The sequence below is a fragment of the Corvus moneduloides genome, chromosome 1 (genome assembly GCF_009650955.1).
Source record: "Corvus moneduloides isolate bCorMon1 chromosome 1, bCorMon1.pri, whole genome shotgun sequence".
In the NCBI taxonomy this organism is placed as follows: Eukaryota; Metazoa; Chordata; class Aves; order Passeriformes; family Corvidae; genus Corvus; species Corvus moneduloides.
The window spans coordinates 40,412,579-40,439,216 of NC_045476.1; the positions used below are offsets into that span (position 1 = coordinate 40,412,579).

Below are 26,638 nucleotides of genomic sequence, written 5' to 3' on the forward strand. Positions count from 1 at the left end.
GCCACCAGGGGGCGGGAGCGCAGGCGCGCGCCGGGCCCGCCCTCGGCGGGAATCCCCCGGGCCCGCCCCCTCCGGGGCCGTAGGCGGGGGCGATGGGGCCGAGCCCCGGCGGGTGCCGTCCGGCCGCGGCGGTAAGCGGGGCCGGGCTGGGGGCCTCGGCGCGCCTCTCCGCGAGGGGAGGGCATGAGGAAAGGAAGCGCGGCCCACCGCCCACCTGCGCGGGGGGTCCGCTGGGACGGTGGCCGAAGGACGGTGCGCGGCCGAGCCCGGGCGGTGCGGGGGGGGGGGGTCTGCTTTGAAGCCGGCCGGGCTGCGTCGCTCGGTGCCCGCCGGCGGGGCGGGGCGGGGGCCGGGGCCGGGGGCTGCCTCTGCGCTGGCACGCGCGTGGCGGTACGTGCGCGCGGGCACGCGCAGCCCCGGGTCTCGGCCGAGCTCAGCTCGGTTCGGCGCTGCCCGGCCCGGCATCGGCGGCTCCTTACCGCACGCCTTGTTCCTGAGGGTGCGAAAGGCCCGTGAGCCGGATCGCGGTCAGCTCTGCCGCCCTCTGGGAAGACCTTGCCTTTAGTGGATCTTAAAGCGAATTCTACCGGGGCTCTGTTTTCAGTAGTTAAAACTGTTAATGGTCGGACCAGTGCAGCTTATTTGCTTTCAAGCAGTAAGCGAGTCACGTTTTCCCGAGCTTATTTTCTGAGCGCTGCTGTCATCTTGTTGATTTTCACGCTGTTTTCTCCGTGCTGCCTCAAGTGTAGGTAAACACCTGAAATAGACAAGGGCGGGCTGAGCGGGGAGGTGGCAGCGATGTGCGACGTCGTGGTGCCAAAGGCTTCTGCAACATAATTCATATTTTGTTATGTTTCAGTGGGTTTGTCTTTGAGGTGGGGGCAGGTGAAATTTAGTCTAAACCAGGAGGTTTTGTTTTTCAGTTAAGCGGCGTACCAATTTCCAAGCAGTTAATAGAGCATTTAAAGCAAGAAACAATGATGCTTTTGTCTGGTTATATAAAGTGTCACCGCGGATTAAGCGAGATTGTTGAGTTTTTTCCATCCTCTACCCAAATGCCTGAAGCTAAAATTACAGTGAGGGAAAACTGGTTTTATGACCAGAGAGCTTGTTAATGTATTTAACTTAATTTATGATTAGGACTATTGTTATAGACAGTGAAAATGATATGGTTGCTGTTTTGCCCACCTAGCTGAAAATCAGAAAACAAAAATTATCGAATGTTTTAGGGCTATTTTAGCTCAGTATTTTTTTTCCTCCCACTATCTGCCTCTAGTAAAAATTTAGGTTCTTGGTTAAGTATATTTGTATTAGTAATACGCACTTCTAAAACTTCAAGTGCTTTGCAAAGTAGGCATAGGAAGTGTCATGCCGTATTGGAACACGGACGATGTTTCTTTGATAGCTGTTCATCTCAGGTGCTTTGAAACAGCATACATAGCAGGCATGTTCTTCTGAAAAGTGCAAAGCGTATTTAAAAAAAAAGATTGAAAACGTTGCCAATAGGGAGCTTACCTCATAATCTCCAATAATTAGCTGTATGTTTGCACTCTGACATGCCAAGTGGTTTGTCTCCTGTTGGAAAACTCTCACCTACAGTTGCCTAGTGCAGAAGTTACTGGTAAGAACTGCTAATTCATTTTTATGAATGTCAGCAAACCTTTGAGAAAGATTCCCAGGCACTGTTGTATGACAGTGATTTTCCCTCTGGTTTTATATTACCCTTCCATAAAGTAGTTGGCACATGTGTTTTAAAGTATTAATATTTGTTTGAGTGTAGGACTTACTAAAAATTTACATGAAATTCCATGTGTTAGTGCTTAAAGCTTCTATTTTTTTGCTTTTAAAATTCTTAGGAGTTCTTTTTCCCTAACTGGAGTACCTTTAAATGTTCATTCTCAAATCAAGATATGGTAATAACTCTTAATATTGGCAAGACTCGCTGTTAGTAGAGGAAACAGAAAGATTCTTACACAAAGCTTTAGGTTTTATATTTGGTTGCTCAATTTTATATTACTGTTGTGACTTTAAAAGTTATCAGCTAGGGTTTAGAAAATGCACTGGTAAGTAACAGGGGAAAATACCCATGTCCATTTCTGAAAGGGATTTTCTTCTCCTTTTTTTGAAGTGAGTTAGTGGATGGCTGAAATTTGGCTCGACTACTGAGTTGCTGAAATGTTTTGCTGCTTGAGAACCGTGAGAAGGTATGGCATGTTACGGACCTAATTTACCTTTAGCATATGTTTCAGTGTTTGCTTATGACTTGCATATTTGTGAAACTGGTTTGGTATTTTTGTTTCATGCTTATTTCTTTGACATTCTCATCTTTACAGCTTGAAGCTTTCAGCAGAGCATCCACAGTTGATAATCCTCCAAAGCCATATGCCTGTCCTCAAGTGAGACATTAAAAAGGCTCTCAACAAAATGAGGGGTTTTAAATGGCTTAATTATGAGAAACATGAATATGATATTCAATGTATTATTGCATTATTGAGTTATTAAAGCTTAATGTTTCAAAATGTGTGAATATGTCTGTAACTATGTGTTGCAGTGGGGATACTGCAACACGCATATATCAAACCAGGAGTCCCGTGGAAAGGAAATATATATGGGCAGACGGATTCTTGATAGCTGTTTCAGAGAGATGTTTATTTCTCCAGCCGCATGGCCGGGGCTCTGCCGAGGAACTGCTACAGTCACGGGACCAAGGGTCCTTCTGCCCGCGCAGGGAACACAAACCAACCAATGGGAACGAGGCTGAGCAGGGGCAGGGAAACCCCGTGTCTGTGCCCTCAGGGCCCCTCTCCCAGGACTACACGGCGGGGGAGGGACCCCAACACCTCACCCGTTTTATTTTAATAAAAGGAGAATGAAAACAACTGGATAAACATAACAAGAACAGTTTCAAAACAAAACAAGCCACCCTCCTGAGTCTTTAAATGTCCAATCAGATTCTGTGGAACATCTTAGGGCTGACAGAAGGGAGACAGAACTCTCTGAGCATGCTTTGTGGGGAAACTGAGGCAGGAGAGGGTTTAATTTCTTCCCTCCCCCTTTTCATCCTCCACTCGGCATTGGAAAGGGATTTTTGGGGAAACAATTGGCAAAAGCATGGTTTTGTGAGGAAAACCATGGATGAAAAAACGGATTGGGAATACACTGGGGGTAATAGGACATAGGGTAAAAGGGAAAGGTGGGATTAGGAAAGGGAGACTGTAGGGGGGACTTACAATGGAGATACTGTCTAACATGACTACGATTTTTTGCATATATACTGCCTTTCACAGGAACACCATCAGGCCCAGTGACCTGCGATGCTTGTAACCCTTTTCTACCTCGTATAATTTTGAGTTCCACTACCTCTCCATCTTCCAAGCTTGGGATGCATTTTTCAGGGTTATTCTTTTTAATAGCAGTTCTATGCACGAATATGTCTTGCTGGTTGTCACACCTTGTTATAAAACCATAATTTTGCTTAACATTATACCATTTTACTATCCCTAAGATCTTAGTTACTATGATCTTTTCCTTTTTCCGAGTGGCTGCTGTTTTCTGTCTCGCTGCGTCTTTGCTCTCTCTTTTGATCGCTCCCGTGTTGGAATTGTCGGGGCTGCTGGTGCCTGCGCGCTCTTCCCGGGGTCGCGTTCGGGGCTGTGCGGGCCGGGCCGGGCCGCGCCGCTCAGTTCTCCGTGCGTCGCCTCCTCTGGTCGCAGCTTCGCTGCCGATGCCGGGCGCTGCACCCACATCTCGGCCGGGCCCCCGAGCGATGACTCCCCCGTGCCCTGCTCCAGCGCGCGTCTCGGCTGGGCGCGGCTCCGCTCCACCGCCACCGCCGCCCGCGCACCGCCCCTCTCGGTCGGGCGTTCCCGGGGCTCGCTCCACCACGCGCTGCACGGGGCCGGGCGGGCACCGTCGGGTCCCGCCGCTCCCGCCGCGCCTCGCTCCGCCACCGACACTGCGGCTCGCGTGGCTCCGCCCGCGCGCGGGAACTGCCTCGCTGCTGCTCGCAGAGCGCTCGGTGCACGTGGCCTGGGCCGCACGGTCCCTGCGCCAGGCTTCCCTTCGCCAGGACACAGCTGACATTGCTCAACAGTCTCGGTAACTAAATAATATTCACGAAAATATTCTTCCATCGGCATATATTTTGACTCCAGTATTAACTGTGTCCAAACGGTTTTCCAAAAGCCCTTGGTAAGAATTAAATCCCAAGAAACATAGAAAAAGTTCTTAAACAACCATGCCAGGAAGTGTTTCAGTTCTTTTTGAGCTTTAATCAAGCTAAAATTTACAAATCGTTGTTCAAGAATCGTTTTAAGTTTAAGATAAATGTCCATATGCGGCTCTGAGAGCCAAGAGTCTTCCCACGGTTCCTCCATAGTTTAGATATGGAACAGCAAAACAAAACCAAGAAGAGGAATCCAAAGTTTCCAGGGTTTACTCACACAAATCAGTCACTTAGGGATCGGGGATCGTTCTACTCACAATTCTCCACCATTATGTTGCAGTGGGGATCCTGCAACACGCATATATCAAACCAGGAGTCCCGTGGAAAGGAAATATATATGGATAGACAGATTCTTGCTAGATGTTTCAGAGATGTTTATTTCTCCAGCCGCATGGCCGGGGCTCTGCCGAGGAACTGTTCCAGTCACGGGACCAAGGGTCCTTCTGCCTGCGCAGGGAACACAAACCAACCAATGGGAACGAGGCTGAGCAGGGGCAGGGAAACCCCGTGTCTGTGCCCTCAGGGCCCCTCTCCCAGGGCTACATGGCAGGAGAGGGACCCCAACAACTATGAACTTAATGTAACAGAGCTTTTCAGTGCCAAAGCTCTACGCCAAAGAGTTGAACTTTGGAGAGATGTGAAGAAAAAGAAAGCTGAAGGGAATTACTTAACCAATATATTAAATCAGTCTTAGAGTATGATTGCATAATGTGTTCTAGTGGAGATTGTGTTTCATGTCTTTCATGGAGACACTGTCCTCAAAGTGGTTGTGACCTTGGTTTTAATACAAAGCCTTTCTCTGCTCTTCAGATCTAAATGAAGCTCTTGGAACAATCTTTGCTCCTTGTGAGTGAAGTCATAAACATCTTTCTTGCATTTTCTCTCTCTAAATCCATTTTAATTCACTTACTTCGTCACTTCAGTTAAAAGATGCCTCAGAGTTCTGTCTTTCACCTTCAGTGAATGAATTCTTCCTTCTGTCACGCAGACTAATTTTGGCCTTTGAGCATTTCTCTTTTAAGCAAGTTCAAAATAGACTTTGGCTGGAATCCTGAGCCTTCCTACTAGCATGACAGTGTTGTTTAGATACAAAACAAGGGAACTAAAGTTAGCCATCCTTGGCCATTTTTCATGTAGAATAACAGATGGAACTTTATAATTAATAAACTCAGAAGTATGATTAATGGCTTCTAGTTATGGTGAAACTTTTTTTCTGAACTACTGGAAACATCATGCAGTGTAGCTTGAGAGTGGATGTGGGAAATGGTGTACAAATAAGGTGAACAGAGAACCGAGCTCCTCTTCCTTCTAGCAGCTTGGTCTGGGAGGATGTGAATTTCTTGCATGGCAGTAATCTGCAATTAGAAGGGTAACTGGTTAGTTTACTTTTTTCCTTTGCTGGAATTACTTTTTCCTTTTACTGTTTTGTGTCCACTTGCTACCCAAAAAAGAGAAAAATTTGCTATTTTTTTTCTCAGCAAGACAATTATTTTGGTGTTTCCAGACCCAGAATGGTAAAGCATCTGACGAAGTGGACTTCTATCCAGAGTGCTTTGCTCCCTGTCTTGCCTAGTCCAGTAGAGGTGTTCTTGCTGCATTACTGAGCAACTGTGACATGATTTTGTCATTAAGAGCTTTCACTCTCCCTAAAAACATTATATTGCTGTGGTACTTCACCATCTCCTGCAGGTTTGAGTAGGATCATGGGCTGTAGTCATGACTAGTCTTAGTCTTAGAGTCTCTGAGATGCAGCCAAGAAGGAAGTAGAAGTGTTTGCCAGGAATACATTTTCACTTTTTTTATTGAAGTCATAGCAGATTTGGAATTTCATCAGCCTTATATCATGGTTTGTTGTCCCACTTTTCTACAATAACTTCTGTTTTCAGCAAGCTGACTTTTAAGACCTGGTAATTAAATATTTGCCCACCTCTTAGGCAGAAAGCATTAGTCTTACCTGCTTTCATGTTTCTAACTGAAGAGCTGGGAAGGTTGACAGAAAAAAGGTAAACTAAGGGTCACTGCTTCTGCTTGACAACTCAAATGTTGTCATTTATCATTTGCCAAAATAAAACATTCTGCATATTGTCTGAGGACAAATTTGGGGATTTTTAAAATATTTTTAAATTAATGACAGCAGTCAGGAAAGTCTCACATGTTTCTGTGTCCAGGATGATTATTTGGTCTAGGATGCTGGACAAAGAGCTCTTTGTAGAACAGTCCTGCAAACTATTATTAATACAGTTACTAGTTCTATGTGAATTGGAAGCAGCTTTGTCTCTAATCTGCTGTATATTTTCCTGTTTAGGGGTTGCAGTTTGAATGATACTGTGAGGAGTGGAATGGCATTGTACTTCTTAACAGAGCAGAGTCCCTGCCCTTATGATTTGCAAACTAAAATTAATGTTAATCACAGAAAGAGGCCTGTTGAATTTGTTAGCTTGTGAAATCAGCTGAAGGAGAAACCTGTTGTTGTATATTTTCCAGTTCACATTTTCTTGCTGCTTTTGTGTATACTCTCTTGGTACTTAGTTTGCTAAACCTGAATATTACCTTTGAGCTATGGCAGGATATTTTGGTGGTCTGTAATGAAGGACTTGGTTTCCATTTCAGTCTTCTGTTACACAAGTGTACTTGTTACAGAACTGTTCAATTTCCACATAATTGCAGGTATTCAATAATTTGCACTTTCTGAACTTCCTAGAACTTCTTCAACTTAACTTTTCCTTCTGATCTTAGGTAAAACAGTTTTCTTCTCCTACCAGTAATTTTCTTTAAGTCCTTGTTTCTTGTAATTTAGTGAAGATGAGAAGACAAAAAGTATTGTCTTTTTACTTGATGTTTTCTATAAAAGAATATGTTTGGGAAAGTAGATTTTTTTTTTTTTTTTTTTTTTTTTTTACTGGGCACAAGTATGGAACTCACAATCTAATGCAGAACTTTTTTTTCACTTAATTGGGTTTATTATTCCTGGGTAAAATTTAAGATTCTTTTGGTACTGCTTGGAAAATACTGTGTTTGGCTTTTTAACTTGGAGGTTCAAAGATATATAAGGGTTGACTTTTAAAAGCAGCTTCAGCAATGTCTATGAAAAATACCACTAAAGCCAGTATTTGCAGTTTGAACTACTTGACTGGGGAATTTTTATGTGAGGCATATTTGAGAAAGGAGAGAGAAGTTACCATACTTATTTACATGTCTTATTAAACCATTAGCATCCACCATCCTTCAAACCTGTTGGATTGCTGCTGTGAAAACACAGCTTTGTTAATCCCAAGGGGAAAGATCCAGAACTCAGACTCCTAATTTAAATTCTCCAGTTTTAAATTATTATACTTGCAACTATGAATGTTTACTCCATTCTTCCCCATTTTAATGTAATTATATCAGTTTGTCACTTGATTGGTAGCATCATGCATAAACATTTTACTGCTTTGTTAGGTTATGTCTGGACAAGATATTGCTGCAATGCGTTCTTCAGTCAAGAACTTTGTCAGGCGCTGATGCCATCAATGCTCTCAGACCTTTCTATTTTGCTGTACATCCAGATTTCTTTGGCCAGCATCCCAAAGAGAGGGTAAAAATATTTTGTATGCTTTCTTTGTAAATATTTCATATTTCAAGGATGGAAATTTTCTAGTTTTCCTGCTGCCAGAGAGACAAAAGTAATGTTAGAATTCAATATCGTTGGTACCAGAGAACAAAAAGATGCACTTCCTTAATTTTTAGCAAGGATAGGTCCCTTAGAAGTTCATTATTTGTTAATCATATTTTCTAATCGTTATAAAGAAAATACTGAATCCTTCCAGGCTAATTTATAATACATATTACTTTGTCCCTTTGAAATGCTGTGCATTATATTTGAATAAATTAATTTCTTTAAGCTTGAAAGCCAGTGCATTTTGGAACGCACACAAATGTACAAGTGTGTACACCATACAAATTTATTCATGCAAGGTAATTACAAATGCTGAGAATATGAGCTGTATCACTACTTGTTAAAAGCAACTGGAATTTTGTGAAACCTAATCCTGCATGTAAGATTAAAAAGGTTTAGATGAAAAATGGCCTACTTCATCATCTGTAATTTTTGTTTGTTTTTTTTTTTAAACAGGAAGTAAATGAAAACTCTCTGAAGAGGCTAAATGGCTACTTGGAGAACCTACAGAAACCAGGATTTCGTTCCTTTAAGCCAACTCAGCTTACCTTTTATGTAAGAGAAAGAGAACCAAACTCTTCTAATGTTCAGGAATCCTTCAGTGCTTCAGGTGCTTTTATATCGTGTAGAATGTATCTTCCTGTACTTAAATTCCTTCAGACCATTGCTTAGCCTTGTGCAGTCATAATAACTTCACAACTGAATAAAATCCTGTCAAACTGTGAAAATCTGTATTAGATCAGGCAGGTGGGACCATCCCAAGTAATTAAACATCTTAAGCTTTATAAAGCCTTGAAAGAATGAGACATTACAGTGTTGAGGTCAAGTTACAGTATAAGGAAGTAAAAAAAGTGGATGTAAATGATAATATTTTTGCTTTTAATACCATTGCCATGTTTAAGTGGAGCAATGTTGGGTCCTTGTCCTCATTGCAGTTCATGTGTAGTACATAATGTCAGGGCACTTGTAGAACTTACTCTCTAAGCAGCTGTATAACATCTGAAGCTCCAATTTACTTCATTGTCTCTTATCTTTGAGAATACAAAAAATATTGCCGAATTTTAAATGTTGCTATTGATTAACTTTATTGTACATATTTGTCTCCAGTACCAATATGTGTTACCTAACAGAAGAGTTTTACGTTCTATATCCTGACAGTCAAAACACTGCAAATTGTGAGGTGTCCTTGTGCTAGGAAACAAAATCATGCTGTTTTTTAAGAAAATAGTAGTGTTATGTCTGGTCTACTTAACATAATATTTGAACTGGAAGCTGTCTTCTGCTCTTGAGTCAAAAGCTTGCTTTCTAACAGGGAAGGTAGGCCCAGTAGCTAAGTGATTGGACATAGTTAAATTGCATGTGAATTTTGCAGTGAGTATTGAAATAATAGCATCATCATAATTTCCAACTATCTGTGCCTTGTTTAGGCTCTTGTGTAAGAGGAAAGAAATGGGAATGCATTTGAAATAATTTTAATTAAATAATACTTGTTTTTACAGGGTTTCGAGCAGTCAGTTTTACGTTACATACTAGGGATCTCCTGAGCACAGTATTAGATATTCTCAACTCCTGCAGTTTATCTACAGAGCATGTTCAGAGTTTGAATGTGAACGCTCAGCCCCACAAGGAAGCAAAAAGCACAGTAAACAGACCTATCAAATGGGATAAGACCTATTACTCCTTTACTGGATTCAAGGATCCTGAGGAGGAACTAGAGCAAGCCCAGAGAGTGGAAACAACTTTAATGTATGTAATGCTTTCATTGAACTGAAATTTTGTAATCTAAATTGGTCTTACTCTAATGCTGAGTTTTTTAAAGGTAGGCAATAAACATTCTGAACAATACAAAACTTTATTGTCCAACATGTAATTTTGCCATGCTTTTTATAATTAGAGTTCAGATGAGCTCCTGGGACAACTACAGTGCCAGCAAAGCTGAAACATTCTTGTCTCTTTGCCCAGCATTCATGTTTGGTCAATCTAGTTTTGGTTGATCCTGTTTTTCAGATTTGTGGAATATTGGTGGCAATTCAAAAGAAAACAGAGGTTCCACTTGCTCCAGATAGCTCCTTACCTCTTACAGGAATTCTGTAACACAAACCTATATGACTGTTAACTTTATTGTTCCTATTTCATTATCACATTCTGTTGAGGGTGGGAGATAATACATGAAAACTGAGGTTAAAAGGTTTTAATAGGCATGGTATCTTAGTGTTGGGCTTCTCATTTGTTGTTCTGCAGGAAAACCTTAATATTTAAGTCAATGTAGTTACAAATGCTGAACTTGCATTACATGTAGCAAGTTATGTTGTAAAGTTGGTGGTTTAAAAAAAATTTGTATGTCCTCATTTTGGGACACAGGCATTTTGGGGCCTTTAAAATCTTTTTGTGACAATGAGTTTTAGGTGCCATTTGAAATGAATGCAGAGCTGTGCTGGAAGGATCTTCAGAGCAAAGTATACCCCTTGTCCTGCATACCACCTCACAAAACTACTGTAATATGCACATTTATAAAACAGTTAACTGAGATTTAACGTACTCAAGAATATTTTTACTTATTTTTACACATTTACAAGGAATGCCACGGACAGTTATGTATTAACAGTCTCGTTTTAATACATAGACAGCTGGCATCAGGCCTCCCTTTTTACTTGAGTTTGAATTTTTTTGCTTCAAATTAAAATGAGAATGGAACTATTTGTTTGTAAAAGAGTATGAAAATAAGTTCATACTATGAACAAAGGCTAAATCTCTTAAATAGTAATCTTTTCCTAGAAATGGAATTATCTACTGAAATTTTAGATGTACTCAATGAGTCATGTTTGTCTGGTTGTGATTATTGGCAAAAAAACTATAAAACTTTGACCTGTTCAATCTATGTTCATGTCAGCTCTGTAAAAGTTACCTAACTTAGCCCTTTAGTACCACCTCCCATATTTGATAGTCTACTATGATCACTTTGGTTGGGGTTTTCTTGTTAGGTTTTGTTGTGTTTGGGTTCGTTTGGGGTTTTTTTTAAAGGCAGATGTGTGGAAACTTCTTTAATTAGACCACAGAGTTCTGAAGATGTCCCGTGAAGTCTCACTGATCTGTTGGTTTATGCCTGTTACACACACATCCAAGTCTTACAGTTTTAACATTGTCAGTGTTTTTGATTCAGTTTGATTCCTTAGTCCCCTCCAAAGACATTAAGTGCCAGGGTTTCCTCTGTAGATATCTTAGGGTGAAGCATTTAGCAATTTCATCTTCTCTATTGATTCCTTAGTCCCCTCCAAAGACATTAAGTGCCAGGGTTTCCTCTGTAGATATCTTAGGGTGAAGCACTTAGCAATTTCATCTTCTCTATTTTTAAAAAAATCCCTTTACCTGATAATTTGACTTGAAACACTTACATTAGCAGTAAGAATTGAGTTACCTGTACTGTTTACATGGTAGATCATACAGCAGCATGCTTCTACTGTTGAGTATTTTTCCTTGTCTTCCAGATCCTGGCTCGATGATAATGAAGCAAGTGCAGTAAAAAAGCTGAAAAAGAGTTTGCCGCTTAGAAAAGAATTAGAACGTTTAAAAATTGAACTTTCTCATGAACTCCAGCTCTCAGATATCAGGTAATTAATTAGATCAGTTGTACTTGGATTAAGACAGTCAAAGCAAGGAAGTGTTGTCTAATACTATGCTATGAACTTTAAAAGCTTATTTCAGCGAAACAGCTATCTTTCATATATGAAGAAGTGTTACTGCACTGAGTGTTTTTCTAGAAGAATTCTATTGGGACAAAAGTTTCCTGTTACAGTCTGCTCCGACCGACCTCCTATTTGTAACTGAAAGTGTAGGCTCCAGCTGAGGCAGACACAGAAATAGATCTAGTGTGTATGTGTTAGTTTGGATGTTTTGCTGGTTAAAACTGCATTTCCGGAATTCAAGTTAATATCTACAAAGGTAACTAGGCCAGCAGTGAAATGCAACTTTGCACATGGTACATAATGAGATCCTGTGAATGCTTAATAAAAATGTTCTTTCTTCTAGTGTTTAGTTTCTCACTCTCCAGAGGAGGAGGAGATTCGTTTGTTTGAAAGATCTGATTGCAGTTGGAGATCTTGATTCTTCAGAATATTTTCCAGAAAATAATTTGCTATCTTTTTTTAAATTTTGTGCCTTTGAGGATGTTGGGAAATGAGATATTCAGGGTGGGGGAAGTGGCAGCGAAGGTATTCACAAATGGAAAAATAAACTTTGGGAGATTATTTCAAGGGCTAGTCTGTTAGGTTCTATTTTTTTAACCAGGAAAGAGAGAGTTGGAGCTTCTAAAATCATGCTTTTGTCCTTTCACCCTGCAAAAGACCCTGGTTTCCTTTAAGCTGAAGCCAGGCTTTTTGAACACAATTTCTAATGCTCTGTAACTGTGCTGTGGTGAAGGTTTTTAACATTCTGAAACAGTCTTCAGTATTAAACGCGTAGGTTTGATTTTATTCATGGCTTATATTAATTTTCTTAAATAGTTTGTGCTTCTGAAATACATTAAAATTATTGTGTTCCATGAAGAGTTATTAATCTTCCATGAGTTACACTGTTATAATCCAGGGAGGAATGTGAGTGCCGGACACCTGACAAGCCACTATGTTAATAGGACACTATTACTTGTGATTCTGGAGCCTCATGCTAGTGTTCACAGAGATCTGAAAAATGACTGGGTCACTGGCTTTATTCCATGTATAAGTTTAGGACAGCTGAAGAAATGGCCACCTTTTTCCACTCCTGTCTGGTGCTGCTGAAAGCAAAGTGATATTGCTAGGTAACTAAATAATTATTTGAATTACTTGTATTAGATTAAATTGCCTCACATGTGCTGTGGCGTAGTGCCATTCTCTGCATCCCAAAGAGTGAGGTTTTGCCAGTTAGGTTTCCCTAAAAGAGATTATGTGGGTGACCCTAGCCAGCAGCTGAGTACTTACACAGCCACTTGCTCATACACCCCATGTGGGATGGGAGGAAGAGAATAGAAAGAGCACAAGCAAGAAAATTTGTGAATTAAAGTAGAAGTTTAATAGCTGAAGTGGAGCAAAGCACAGCTCAAGCAAAGCAAAAGGAGGGATTAATTCTCTGTTCCCCAGTGACAGGCAGGTGTTTAGTCCCTTCTGGACAGTTGGGCCTCAGTGGGCCTCAGCATGTGTAATGTTTACCTGGGGAGACAAACACCATAACCATGAGGGTCCGCCTTCCTTCTCCTTTCCCTGAGCATTTACTGTTGAACATGACATATGGTCTGGAATATCCCTTTGGTTAGTTGGAGTCACCCATCCTGGCTGTGTCCCCTCCCAGCATCTTGTCCACCCCAGCCTATTTGCTGATGGTGGGGGGCAGGGTGGGAAGAAAAAGAGAAGACCTGGACGCTGTGCCAGCACTGCAGAATAGCCAAAATATTGATGTTTTATGATCACTGTTAGAGTAAAAAATATAAAATATGGGTGTTATGAAGAAAATTAACTGAATTCCTCACAGACACGGTACAATAAAGGAATGGGAATTTTCCACTTTGAGACGGTTTTATATCAACTAAAAGTCTGTAAAAAGGTATATTTTTTCCAATACACTGGGACAACGTCACAGTTTAGATGCTTTTTGAAATTTGTTTAGCAATCTGTCTGATCAATCTGTAATGAAAAAGATGCCAAAACTATGTGTATTAAAGCCAGCAAGGTAACACCTGGCTCCTGTATGGTTTAACAAAAATTACTCCACTGTAAAATATGAATAATACATAGCAACTTTCCATTGGAATCATAGTAATGTTTTGGGCTAGGAACCAAAAAAAAAGGAAAAGAAGATAATGTCCTTACATACTGTATTTGCTCCTCTGGACAAACATTACGCAGTGTCCAAACAAACTGCATGCTCCATGACCAAACCAAATACTGGCTTGTCTGTTGCTGTTCTCTTACTAACCCCCTTCTTACTGGGGGAGAGATTTATGTCTGTCTACCTGGTTTTATATTTATTTTTTCTGGTGTTGGTTTTCTTTGTTTGCTTTTTGGGACTCACTTTGAGAAGCACTGTAATTTTATTTAGGCTTTCTATCAGTTCAAATAGCATATGACTTGGACAGGTTTTGAGTAGCCTTTATTACTTTTGGGGTGCTATTCTGCTTGTGCTACAAGGCTTTGAGCTGCATCTTAACTTCTGTGATTTTTTTTTTAAAAATAATATTGAGGATTAAATGCTTTCAATTACATTTTCATTTAGGTGGCAGAGGAGCTGGGGTATTGCTCACCGCTGTAGCCAGCTACACAGTCTGGGTCGATTGGTCCAACAGCGACCTGAAATATTAAAGAACGTTAAAGGTATTTCTGTTGCTTGATTCATATATCCTAATATAGTATTGATTCGGAAATGAGCATGGGTCTTCTGTTGCAAGGGATTCTTTTTACAAATTCTTTTGATAACTGCAAAAACAAACTTGTCAGGCTTACTGAAAAGCTGGTGAGAACTTACATTTTAAGCTGCTGGGTATTTTTTAAAGTGACCCTTCCTTAGAGTTTATTCACTGCACTCAGCTTCTAGTTTACTTCTTAATAAATGCAAGTGGAGTCTGTTGAAGGCACCAGACTTAATATTAGCAATGAAAGTAAAAAATGTAAACTGAACCTCTGAAAGGGTGGAGGTAGCAATAGATAGTAGCCCATGGTGAATTCAAGACAAAAATGTGAGTAAGTCTCTAACCCTAGCGAGGACTTACTAGAATACCTTTAAAATTGTACTGCTTTCTTTTCTCATGTGTTCCATAAAATAACTGTATTAAAGTTGGTATTTTCTCAGGAAAAACTAAAATATTCTGTAAACCTGACCTACCATTCTTCTCATACATCTGTTTGACCTGTGGCAGTAGCTGTTTCCTCTAATTGTAATTCCACATTTTATGCCTGTCTCCAGATACTCAGTTTTGAGTGACTTTCATTTGAGGGTTCACCTAATCCTTTGCCAAAAGACAAGAGTGAGTAGGACAATAAGTAGTAGTTTTAAATTGTATCAGATTTCAAATTAGTTCTTTACCTGAGCATGCTAAAGATTCAAAGCGTTAGAGAAGTCTGTCTTGTGAACCTGTTGTAGTCTCCATCTTTGAAGATATTTAATAATGCACTGGATAAGTACCTGTCAGTAATTATACAAGTACAGTTGATGTTGCCTTTGGGTACAAGGTTTAACTAGATGCCTTGAAGCCAGTGTTGCTCCTTCTTTGGGGTTTTGGAAAACTGATTTCTGAGAGCAAGAGCTTCTACTTAAGCCTTGTCTTGTAGATTAATACATCACACTGAAGACTTTTGTGGAAGCTTATTTTGATAAATAGTTGACTGTGCTATTACCCTAAAGATTTCTTGACCATCTTTGTACTCAGCTAAAAAAACAGACTCAAAACTGATTTATCCCCCTAAAAATCCATCTAGAATTAGCGCTTTATGTTGTCTCTGTTTTTAAAAAGAATGAAAACGTAATGTGCAAGTGTTTCTTACAGCTTGCATGTTGCAGAGAGTTGTGAAGTAGAGTTGAATGGCCTTATTAATAGTTCTTTGACCAACTTCTACCTTGTATATGCTTCAAGCATTTAGCGTGTGTTTCCTACTTCATACAGGATTCGTACAGATTATTTGGATACCCTCTCTGATGAGATTTTCTCATATTTTAAAATAGTCATCAGAAAAAAGTCTGAGTAACTAAAACTCTTATCAAGTTCAAATAGAGAGAAGGCAAATGCTGGGTCAGGTTTGTATGAAAAAAATTCTTAAACTGGACTTTTCAAGAATCTTTTTCAAAATTTTGAGAATAACAGAAGCATCTATTCAACATGTGTTTGTGCTGCAGAAATGCGCTGCTTGTGACATGTTAGCAGCATAGTTAAGTCTTCAGTAATTGTAGGAATGACTGCAGTAACCCAAATTAGTAAAGAGCTTTGTTCAATCTCTAGGACGCACGGTGGTATTTACAGATCGCTCAGGTATGAGTGCAGCAGGTCACATAATGCTGGGGACCATGGATGTTCACCATCACTGGACCAAAGTAAGAAGATTTCAAAGTAAATGATAACACTCCTTGTTGTGACATCCTTTTTTAAACTGTAGCAAAAATTAATAGGTGCAGATAACTAATGAGTAATTTAAAGCAAACACTTAGCTAATGTGTTTAGCATGATGGTGTACACTGCATTCTAAATTTAATCCTGTGTATGCTGTTACTAACAAGAGTCTTTGCTAGATCTTTGCTGCTGCTTTCATTAATAAGTCAGTACTGCTTCTGATTAGATGTAAAGAAAACTAATTAGTTATGCACTGTTCCAGTCTGTGCAGTGAGTCCTGGTGGAGTACTTTGTGATCCATAAAGAGCTCATTCCCGTGAAGAGCTAATGGATTTTATTCCAATCTTTTGTAAATATGAGATTTAAAGGAAGTTGTGAACTGATGATTTCAGTCAATGACTACTAACCAACCCTACCACTCCATCTTGTTCTTTTAGGCAGCTAATGTGGATGTTGCAGAATTTTATCTTTAGTGACTATGCCCGTTCTGCTGCTGCTTGTGTAAAGTTCAGAGTGATAAGATTTCTGACATCCTAAATGATAGTGTTGTATGCAAAGGACCAAAAACTAAATATGTGGCAATATCAACATGTCACTTCAGGAATTTTTCTTTAATCTTGGTTACTGAAACATTACTGATAAAGCTATGAAAAAATATTTCTTTGTAAAGGAGATTATTGGTGGAATTTCATAGTTGGGAATTTCACCCTGCTAGAATATCAGACTATTCTATTTCTGTATTCCAATCAGTGAATAAAATGAAAAGTTAACACTCAATCTTCTTTCTCTGGTGGTAGTTTGAATTTTTGCCTATATATGTTTTACTGAGTGGGGGAAAACAAACTGTGGCTTGTTAGTGTGAATGATTTACTACGAACTTAAATTGAGAATCTGGAATTCAATAGAAAATTTTCTGGGATTTGAGAGTGTTGACAGTCGTTGGAATAAAGGTGTTCTGATTAATATTAAAATAAACACTAACTTCCTTGAAAAGATAAATGCTTCGTCTTTCTAACCTTTGCTGCAGGTTTTTCCAAAGGGGTTATAAAGCCACACAAAATGCCATGCAGATAGAATAATGTGTGTAGTTAGTTGTAGTGATGGTATTTGCTTGGGAAGACAAAAGAGAGGTATATATTTGAACCTGAAATCAAAGGGTTTTTATTTTGAAATGCACTAAAGATCATGTGAAATGTTACACAGAAAGTCAGTGAAAATTTTGATGAGGTGTATGAGTCAGTTGGTTTTTAGAGAGCATGTTTGTCCAATTCTACCCCATTTTAGAAAGCAATCCTAAGTGCTATTACTTTTTGTTACTAAGTACTAGAAGAAGGAAGCGGTAGAATACTGTCCAAGTCAGTCTGTAGAATGCTTGGTCAGAGGTACAATATTTAAAGGATTTTTGCTGGTTTTCTCTGTAACAAATGCAAAAGCTGACCCAACTGTTATTGTGCCAAAAGCTGTTCTGATTCTACTATCAGAACTATCTACTATCTATTCTGCTGTTCTCCTGGGTTTCTAAAGAGATAGTTCTGAAATCACTTGACTTGTTCCAGCAGCAGCTTTTTTTTGTATGAAAAACTGCTTTAAAATAACAACAGAGTGGATGGTAGGTAGTGACTACTGTATGAGGAATAGCTCTACCACTATAACTGTAGTGATAAATGTTCTGTATAGGTGTCAGATTATGTATTTTTGTTTATGTGAAACTATTAATTTCTGAATATCTAGAGGACATCCATCTATGGTTTTATGTCCTTTTGGTGCCTTTATGTTATAAATATGGGAAATACTTAGAAGCTTGTTCCATTATATCCTGTCCCAAAACACATACACTTTATTTTTCTCATCTTTGGTATTCTTCAATTTTAATTTTTCCCCTTGGGTTCCATGTTTGCATTGTTAAGTGTCTCTTTTATAGTTTCTTGTTATTTTTTTAATTTATTAAAGCTAACTTTTAAGCTCTGTAACATAGAAAACGTTTGTTCATGTGTATGCACAGATTTTTGAGAGACTGCCAAATTATTATATGCTTCAAAAAAAGCTCCTGCTCTTGGAAGATCGGATAAGCCAACTTCTGGGAGGCATCCAAGTAATATATATTGAAGAGCTGCAACCTCTGTTGACTCTAGAAGAGTACTATGAGACTCTCAACTCTTTCTATAATAAACTACGTGACAGCAGACTACCTTTTCATCCTCGCAGTCTGCGAGGCTTGCAAATGATTCTGGAAAGGTAGGTATTTGCAGGGAAAGTTGATTTCTTTTAGAGCAATTACTCTTTTCTTTTTTTTTCTTACACTGCTTATTGCTCTCACTAAGAAGAAAAGTAATATAATCTCGGATTTTCATTATGTCAAAGTCTTTTTGTTTCTGAAGGATTTAAGTGCATTTTTATGGGTTAAGAAGGAATCAGACTGAAGAAAATCCTGCTTAATTTCATTCAAATTGGACTCAAAGTTCTGTCTATTTTACAGTGTTGTGCTGGGTTAAATCAAAAGTTTTGTGCTGTCATGTTGGTATTTATATTTTTTGAGTATTCTTGCCAGTTGCTTTTGAAATGTAATTTTAAAAAAGCATTACTACTGTATTTCTCTAGTGTCATGAACCAAGCCTGATAATTTTTTACCAATTATTCTGATTGTGATTAGTTTATATTCTTTTATCTTTAGATTTTTTCTGAAAGTAATTTACATAAATAGATAAATAGTTGCATTCAAAAATTATACCTTTTTCTTGACTTTCATCATGTTTCATTAGTGACAGATATGCACCAAGCTTACATGAATTTGGACACTTTATGATCCCAACGGTCTGTGATCCAGCAGCTCTTCAATGGTTTATTTTTGCCAAAGCACAGGAAGCAAGAGAGAATTTGAAAAGAAAGGAGGAGTAAGTGTTCGTGTGACTCAATACATTTAGCCCTTTAAAAATATTTGCATGTCCTGTTTTTTATTTGGAGAAGGAGGAGGATTTTAAAGAATGTATTCATACTGTTTTGGTGGAAAAACCCCTTTTGTTTCTAAAATAGAGCTCTACCCATCAGCTTTACTAAGTAAAGAATTACAGTACAGCATTAATGAATGCAAACAGTTACTAGAAAATACCCTCTTTCACCTTGTAGAGACAATTGTACTTCATTCAGAAGTAAAATACCTTTGCTTACAAGACAAAATTGCATATGTTTTACGATTAGTTCCCCATCTAAGAGGTGGAAAACACCTTCTCAATGAATAAGAAAAGCAAGGATTTTTATTAATGTTAATTAAAATGTGACAAAAAAGCAGTGAAATCTAAATAAAAATAACTGAGACCAACTAGAGAATCGTTATTTCTAGTTATTGGTCACTTAGTTGAGAAAAATATTAGTTTGTACCTAACAAGGCGAAGAAAAAAAAATCTGGGAAGAACGATGAGTGAAACACCTTGTGGGTATTCTCTCACAGGTGTGAGTGAGATGAGAGAGTTTACAATAGGGAGTCACAGCACCATACTTAATATTAGGGCCATGCTTTGTAATATCCATCAGAACTGTAAATCTGCTTCTTGACCTTGTACACTGCATGTGTCCTTGAGGATGAAGTAGAGATACTGGGGTTGTTAAGTGGGTGGTAGGTACTTGTCCTTTCAGAGGTTGTTACTGCAAGTTTATTTTTCTGCTTTGGAAAGTTTTTAATGAGCTGTTGAACTATCACACTGTCACGAGTGTATACATGATAGATCCAGATCTGTTTTTGTGAAGTTATTTTAGGCATGAGTTGCTGAAGGCACTATGGTTTTAGCTCTGTTAAGACCTCATTATTTGGAAAGATATGTTTTGCAGGTGGACTTCAGTAAACATGATTTGTTGGAATTTTTCAACAACCGTAGTCCATCTTGGAAATTAGATTTTTGCCATATAAATTGCAACTACTGAATAGCTCTCTATGTAGCTGTCCACATGTGACAGCTGGGAAAGTATTGTCTGTAGATTTTGGGAGGGATGTTGTAGGAAATGTATGCATTTGCATCTGGGTAACTCACTCTCCAAAAAACCTCACACTACCACGCTTCATAAAGACACTGATCCAGGAAAACTGTGCCCTCAGAGTACAAGCAGCTGTGTTGTAAGAATGTAAGAGCCAAGATGCGTATCTTGTGTGCTGGATGATTGCTGGTTTGTATGAAATAGTAAACAACTGTACTGGGTCGCAATGTCTGTCCCCATCATCCATTAGCTTAAGGAGAGGCTTTATGGATGGGGCAAAAAATGTGGTGGGTTTTTTTACTCCATACTCCTTCCCAGTTTCTGTCTGACTGCACTTGAGAAAATACTTGAAGCTGGAAACATTATCTCATGTTAACAGCATTCAGTCGACCTTTTTATTTTCCCTTCCTCTTAATTGTCTTATTTTTTGAGCCAATTTGCATTTTGTGGCTCCAAATATCCAATGGCAACAAATTGCATATTTGAACCACGTATGGCATGTGTATATGAAAGAGGGAGGAAGTGTTCTGTGATTTATAGACCCACAGCCTGATGATTTCATTTGTCATTCTTTTGTTCTTGTGTGATAGGAAATACAAAACAGTCATTCTCTATCACCTCTGGGGTTTTTTGTAGCTGTGTCATATTTCCTTTTACTTGTCTTTTATCGAAGCTGAAAACTCCTTTTCCACTTAATGCTTCCTTGGACAGAACTCATTCTGTTCTTCTGATTTTCCTTAGCCTCGTGTGGCGGTTAAAAAGGCCTTAAGATAAAGGAAAATTGTTGCGGTGAACTGCAGCAGAAAATATTTTGAGATGGACTGGCTGTACTTTGCACATGGACTTGAATGTTCTACATGCAGTAAACAGCATAGCATGGCTGGAATTCCAACCTGAATGCTCAAGGAAGTCCAAATTCTGCTGCTCTAGAAAGTTCTGTTATCTGTGTGGATAATGTCAAGTCTTCTAGTAATGCAGGATTCTCCTTCCCATGCTTCTGTAAAGTATCAGGTTTGTGTGGTAATAAAGGTGTAAACCTTCCTGTGGAAGTGACTGAAAACAAACCTGCAATTCTCCAGCTAACTGGAATTCCTTCGAGGGAGCCTAAGATTTCACAGAACAGGAAAGCTTGGTGCCTAGGTATTTGGGAATGCACTCGGGAAGGTCATTTGGAAATGTTCCTTAGAGAGGACAGGCTCGCTCTGGTTAACTCACTGGCTCAGCTCATTGCTGACTGCCAGAGTGGGCTGGGCTCTTGTGCAGTGATCTGAGTGCCCCAGCAGAGCTCAGTGCCATGCAAGTACACAGAGGCACAGAGGTCCCATCCTGAGCTCTGGAGAGAGTGGTGGCAAGGCCCTACAGTAGCGTTTTCATGTGAGGCAAATGGTCTGAGTAGCTGTCGTGCTTAGCTTGGGCTGATTAACGTCCCAGTGGTGCTGCTGCTTTGTAGCTCCTCCCCTGTCTAGCACAAGGTCTGTGTTGCAGGGCAGCAGTGGTGCTGTGTCTGCAGCCAGGCTGGCTTGGAAATGCAGCTGTGTTCATGTGGCACAGTGCCTGAGCTAGTGGGGCTGGCTGAACCTGAACTGTCTCTTCATTAGTTGATCAGTCACAGCTCCAGTGACTTAATTAAATCTACACATTAACTTTGCTTCTGAGTAGTTTGAGTTTGCCACGTGGTGTCTTATTTCTCTGGAGTGAGGAAAAAGTTGTCCGTAAACTTCGGATTCAAAATTCATAGAATCGTTTAGGTTGGAAAAGACCTTTAAGATCATTGGGTCCAAGCAAATCAACAAAATTCTGCAATTGGGAAGTTACTAGCACACTTAATATGCATCAGTTTACTGTACTTACCAGTTGTTGGTTTTGATGACATACAGAGTACTGGTGTAACTAAGAGTAATTATGAAGATGATTTTGTGCATAAACTTAAACTTCCAATGTTATGTAAGTATTTTCATTCCTTACATTAAAAAGGGAGCCTTACAGGATTTTTATTTTTGTGTTTTTCCCAGTTATTTAGTGAGCAAAAAGATGTCGTGGCACAGGCTTTGAAATGTGACTCCATGGGCATGCGGTGCCCATAGTCATGGAAGAACGTTCACTCTGACTTCTGAGATAGACACATGCAACAACCTGCACAAAAATCTCAGCTCTACCATAGCTGTACATGAATTGACACCTTTGTTTACATGCATATAATCTACTTACTTCAATATTTCTTGTTTGAATAGATATTCAGTATACGTTGAAATGCTTATTTTAAGGTGGGGGTTTTAAGAGATGAAGTTGTAATTTTGTCGCTGTGTGTTGTCTCCATTTGCCAGGATGATGATTACAGAGAAAGAGCTCATCGATACTTCCACGGAAAGATTTTCTTTGGATCGGCTGTATAAGGAACCCAGTGTTTCCAGTGCACAGATGATAGATTGCTGTAAGCGGCTGCTGGAGGAATCGTTGCCCTACCTACAAGGCATGCACCTTTGCATTTCCCATTTCTACTCTGTGCTGCAGGATGGAGACCTGTGTATACCTTGGAACTGGAAAAACTGAGGGATGTATCTGATAATCAGATAAATTGTTTTATTTTCTGTAAGAGGTTATAAATATGAATGTTTTTAAGAGTAAATTATTTAAATCTGTATTTTGATATCAGTATTCAGCTCACAAATTTTCTTCCGGCTGCTGCTGAGGAAGGATTGCAGTCCTAGACAATTTGCACAATGCACAGTATTGGTAGTCCTGGGAAAGAATCTGTACATTATTCATACTACTGTAGGAGTCCCAGTGTATGGTTACAGTTGTGAAACAGCATTTTTGTAGTGAATTCTGAAAATACATTAAATTGCAAGTCTGCAAAAATGTGCATGTGTATTTTTAATATACATGAATATTGCCGGATAGATCATCTGAAATAAAGAGTGTGCTACTCCAGCCGGACATTACATGCCGTCTTAAGGGGTTCATTGAAGGCAGAAGTTAAGTACAGAAGTTATCTGGTGGCAATGCTGGCATTTCATATTGCTGCTTATCACTGAATTAGAAAAAAAAACAAGGGAAAAAACATCAGAATATTTCTCCTTTGCAGAAGAAAGCAGTACATTGGTGTCTACAGCAGAATTTCACATGCTGGTCCAACATTGTTGCCTTAGAATTCCAAAATATGCCAGTTATACTGTCTGTGGTTACTTTAAAGCAGACATCAATCTCTTCTTGTTTTCTGGCATTTGCTCCATAAATACAGACAATCTTCTTTACTTACACTATAACAGATTGCAAATCCCATACACAACCCTTAAAACCTGAGTAGTTTAATGTGACATCTATGGGAAGGAAGCACTGATCTGTGTGGGATTGTCTGCAGGAGTAAGTACTTCTCAGTAAGAGCAAGGAGTTTGCAGTATGGCAAACGTGGATCCTTACTGGTACTTTATTCTTTGGAAAAAAATGAAATAAAGTGTGAAAGCATGTCAACACTTTTTCATTGTAATACATGCCAAGATGCATTTTGATATTTGGATTACTACTTCGCAAAATATCATTTGAGAAAGACCAACTGCTTAACATTTCTGGATTTGAATTTACCATAACTGGCAAAAAGAAAAGGAATTGTCAAATGCTTACTTGCCTTGTATTTTTATTTGTATTGAGCAGGGCAATTGGTGTGGTCCTCTGTTTTCTCCTGTTAGAAGGCTCAGTATCAAGTTGTTTATTAAGATGTCAAACTTAAAGCAAAAACCCCCACTGTGATCTCAGAAAGGACTGTTCTAAAACGTCAAGACAGAAGCTGTGACTTCCTCAGGCCTGCAATCCAGGGGATTTACCAGCAATGCATGGAGAGGTTTTGAAGATCAATTGACCGTTTCTTCTAAGTTAACTTCCATGGCACATGACCTCTCCCTCAGTCCATCTAGCACTGCTGATACTCTGTGACCCAGCTGTGCTAAGCTAGTGAGCCAGTCCCACCCACTGTAGCTTAGCAATATTCCCTCATTCAGCTCTTTGAAGTAGGATATCTTTGGGAATAAAAAGACTATAGTAGTGGGGTTTTTTCTTGCGTGAGTTGAATGACTCCTTCTGGAGCTTGAGGGAGGAAGCAGCTGTCCACTTTGACTGTAGAGGAGATGATAAAAGGTCTGAGGGAAGGTGAGTGGATGCAAACAAGCCTGATGTGATCCTGTGAGGACTGACACCAATGTCACTGAAACCAGTGACTGCACCTTCTCTTCGCGGCACAGAACAGACAACTGAAACTGGCGGGAGAAGAAGACATAACGAGCCTTTATGAAATAGAGTATGGGATGTTTCCACAAGTAATGGAGACCCTGACCTGGAATGGGAGTTGGAGAAGGCAAAGCTTGATAAGGGGAGCTGGGGCTGAGCTTAAAAGTAGAAGCAGTGAAGTAGTTGCTGTAAAACATTGCTAGTCTGGGATGCATCTGAAGATTCTCACCATTCCTTCTAAGGGAAAATAGCCAAAATCCTCTGGCAGAATGTGTCACCCCTCAAAGGGTGGCATGGCAGCTTGCTTGCCTGATGGTTTCCTCCAGGCTAGGGTCTTGGGTCTGTGCAATTAACCAGCATTCCGGTCCTGCAACCCTCCCACCAGGGAGGTGGTTAGCTCACATGCCATGGCGGTGGGCCTCCCCTCCTCTGTTAGGTTTTGTTTTCCTGAGTTTTGAAGGAGATGCATTATACAATCTCTGAAACTGCTCAGAAGTTGAGCAATATAAAAATGAAGGTTGAGTATAGGTCAGTAATTCAGCAGTGTAAGGTCTGTCTCAACAGTGTTATTTTACAGTGCACTTTCTGTAAGACGGTTTTGCTGCTGAATGATCAAGTTGCCTTTACAAACATATGGGCCTCTTTACATTCTTTAAGATACTTAGGAAAACAGTGGGGTAAAAAGGTGCATGTTGTAGGTGTTTATTTGGTCATGTTTGATTTATTTTGAAAACTATCACCAAAGTAACAGAATTATCCATTTAGGTAAATATATATGGGTTAAATCTGTCAGAATTACATTTTGATTTCTAACACTTTATATATGGCAGGGAAAAAATAGGGGTTAGAACTCTGAAAATCTTTTGCCACTATGGCAGGGTGGAAACAGATAATGATTTGAAACTCTTGTGTTTTTAAATAGTGCAGAACGCCTCAAATTCAACAGACAGTGTGGTCACCTCATTGTGGAAATAGATTTGAATGATTACTAACATCTACTGTAGTTTTATCCAGTACAAAGTCCTGCTTGCTCTGTGACCAACAACTAAAAACGTTCCATATGAAGTTTCAAGAAGCACCCTCCTTAAAAACAAATCCTAATATTAAATTAGGTGGATTTGGTGTCTTGCTGTTTTAATCATTATTGTTTGGCTTAGATTTGAGGTTTTCTACTGTTCGGAAATTTGCACCATACATTTGAAAGGTAAGTAAGAAACCCTACCACTGATCAAAGAATTGAAATGTGTGTTGGTTATCCATCATGAGTCAATAAGCCGTGATGCCCAGATCGTGTCATTCAGCCTCTGAGAGTGGTTTAGTATTTTAGTGCAGCTGCCAGAAGGAAATTCAATGCTAAAATAAAAGAGATGGGGACTTGAGACAAAATTTATCACCTTAACAAGTTATTTTGATGCTGTTAAATACTGTGTCCTTGAGATGCAGGTACTGGCAAACAACACTTTCCATTTTGTCAGGTGTTGGCATAACATTTTACAGTATCGGTTGTTTGTGAATTCCAGTGTTACAGAACTCCTGCCTATGTTTTAACAGCTGTGTATGAAAATTGCATGAAATTGCATGCAATAGTGCACATTTGTTGTTGTTCTTACGGCTATTAATTGCTGGGATACGGTCTCCAGCACCAGGAGGCTTGTTTTGTAAGACATTCAAAGGTTGATAATGAATCTTGAAGACTTAAAAAGGAAAAGTCTTCCGGAAGACTAGAGCTGATGTATCAAAGCATATCCAAAATTCATCAGAACTCTTAATGGAAAATGTAAATCTCATCTGGTTTGTGTACATGACTGCTAGAAAAATCTTTCTGAGGAAACTGAAATTTTTAAACTTAGTAATTTCCAGTTGTCTTTCTGAAAATATATTGTCTTTGTCTGAAAAGTGTTGTCTCTGTGACTCCCTGGACATATTCATGTATGGTATGTGTGTAGTATATGTATACAAAGATGGGACTCCTAGTATTTCTTTATAAGCTTAACATTATGCAAATTTTTAATAGAAAAGTGCAGGAGGTTTTTTTGGGTTTTTTTATAAAAAAGGTAGCCTAGCTGAGAAAGAGAAAACATGGTTGTAAATACAGTAAAAATGTTAATTTTAAACGTTGAGAGAGAAAGGTGATCCTTTTCAGCTACATATAAATACTAGAGTAATCTGACTTTAAAATACAAGATCAAAAGCTGGGGTCTCAATTCTGTGCATGGAAAAAATGTCTACGTATCCCCCTGGAAAGCCCTGTTAAAACTACAGTGTATACTGATGTAATGGGGAAATAATCTTGTTTTGCAGTTTATCCTTTTCAGCTACATATTCCTTACACAATTGCTCAAATGCTGAATAATTTAGTACTTCATTTTTGCTAAATCCTCCGATGGGGCGCTGCATCTAAGTAGCCAGACTGATTGATTGTGATCTCAGCAATGTCTTTAAGACGAAAAACCTTTAGAAGATATTTTATTTAGTAGACCTGACATTTAATATTTTCTTGCCAGCT

The 26,638-nt window shown here is 39.3% G+C and overlaps 1 protein-coding gene across 4 annotated transcripts; it reads left to right on the forward strand.

The window, feature by feature from the left end:
* Window positions 1-46: 46 nt before the first annotated feature.
* Window positions 47-26,028, forward strand: TCAIM (T cell activation inhibitor, mitochondrial). Of its 4 annotated transcripts, none has more exons than XM_032107359.1 (11): window positions 47-131; window positions 2,129-2,204; window positions 7,664-7,799; window positions 8,337-8,490; window positions 9,380-9,626; window positions 11,366-11,488; window positions 14,121-14,218; window positions 15,838-15,929; window positions 17,948-18,180; window positions 18,705-18,836; window positions 22,236-26,028. In XM_032107359.1, the coding sequence occupies exons 2-11, from the start codon at window positions 2,176-2,178 to the stop codon at window positions 22,459-22,461; spliced, it is 1,470 nt and encodes a 489-aa protein (XP_031963250.1). In that variant the 5' UTR covers window positions 47-131; window positions 2,129-2,175; the 3' UTR covers window positions 22,462-26,028. The 4 variants fall into 4 exon arrangements, with proteins under 4 accessions (XP_031963250.1, XP_031963262.1, XP_031963255.1 ...); XM_032107371.1 differs by lacking the exon at window positions 47-131 and adding an exon at window positions 138-252; XM_032107364.1 differs by lacking the exon at window positions 47-131 and adding an exon at window positions 506-749.
* The last annotated feature ends 610 nt before the right edge of the window (window positions 26,029-26,638 follow it).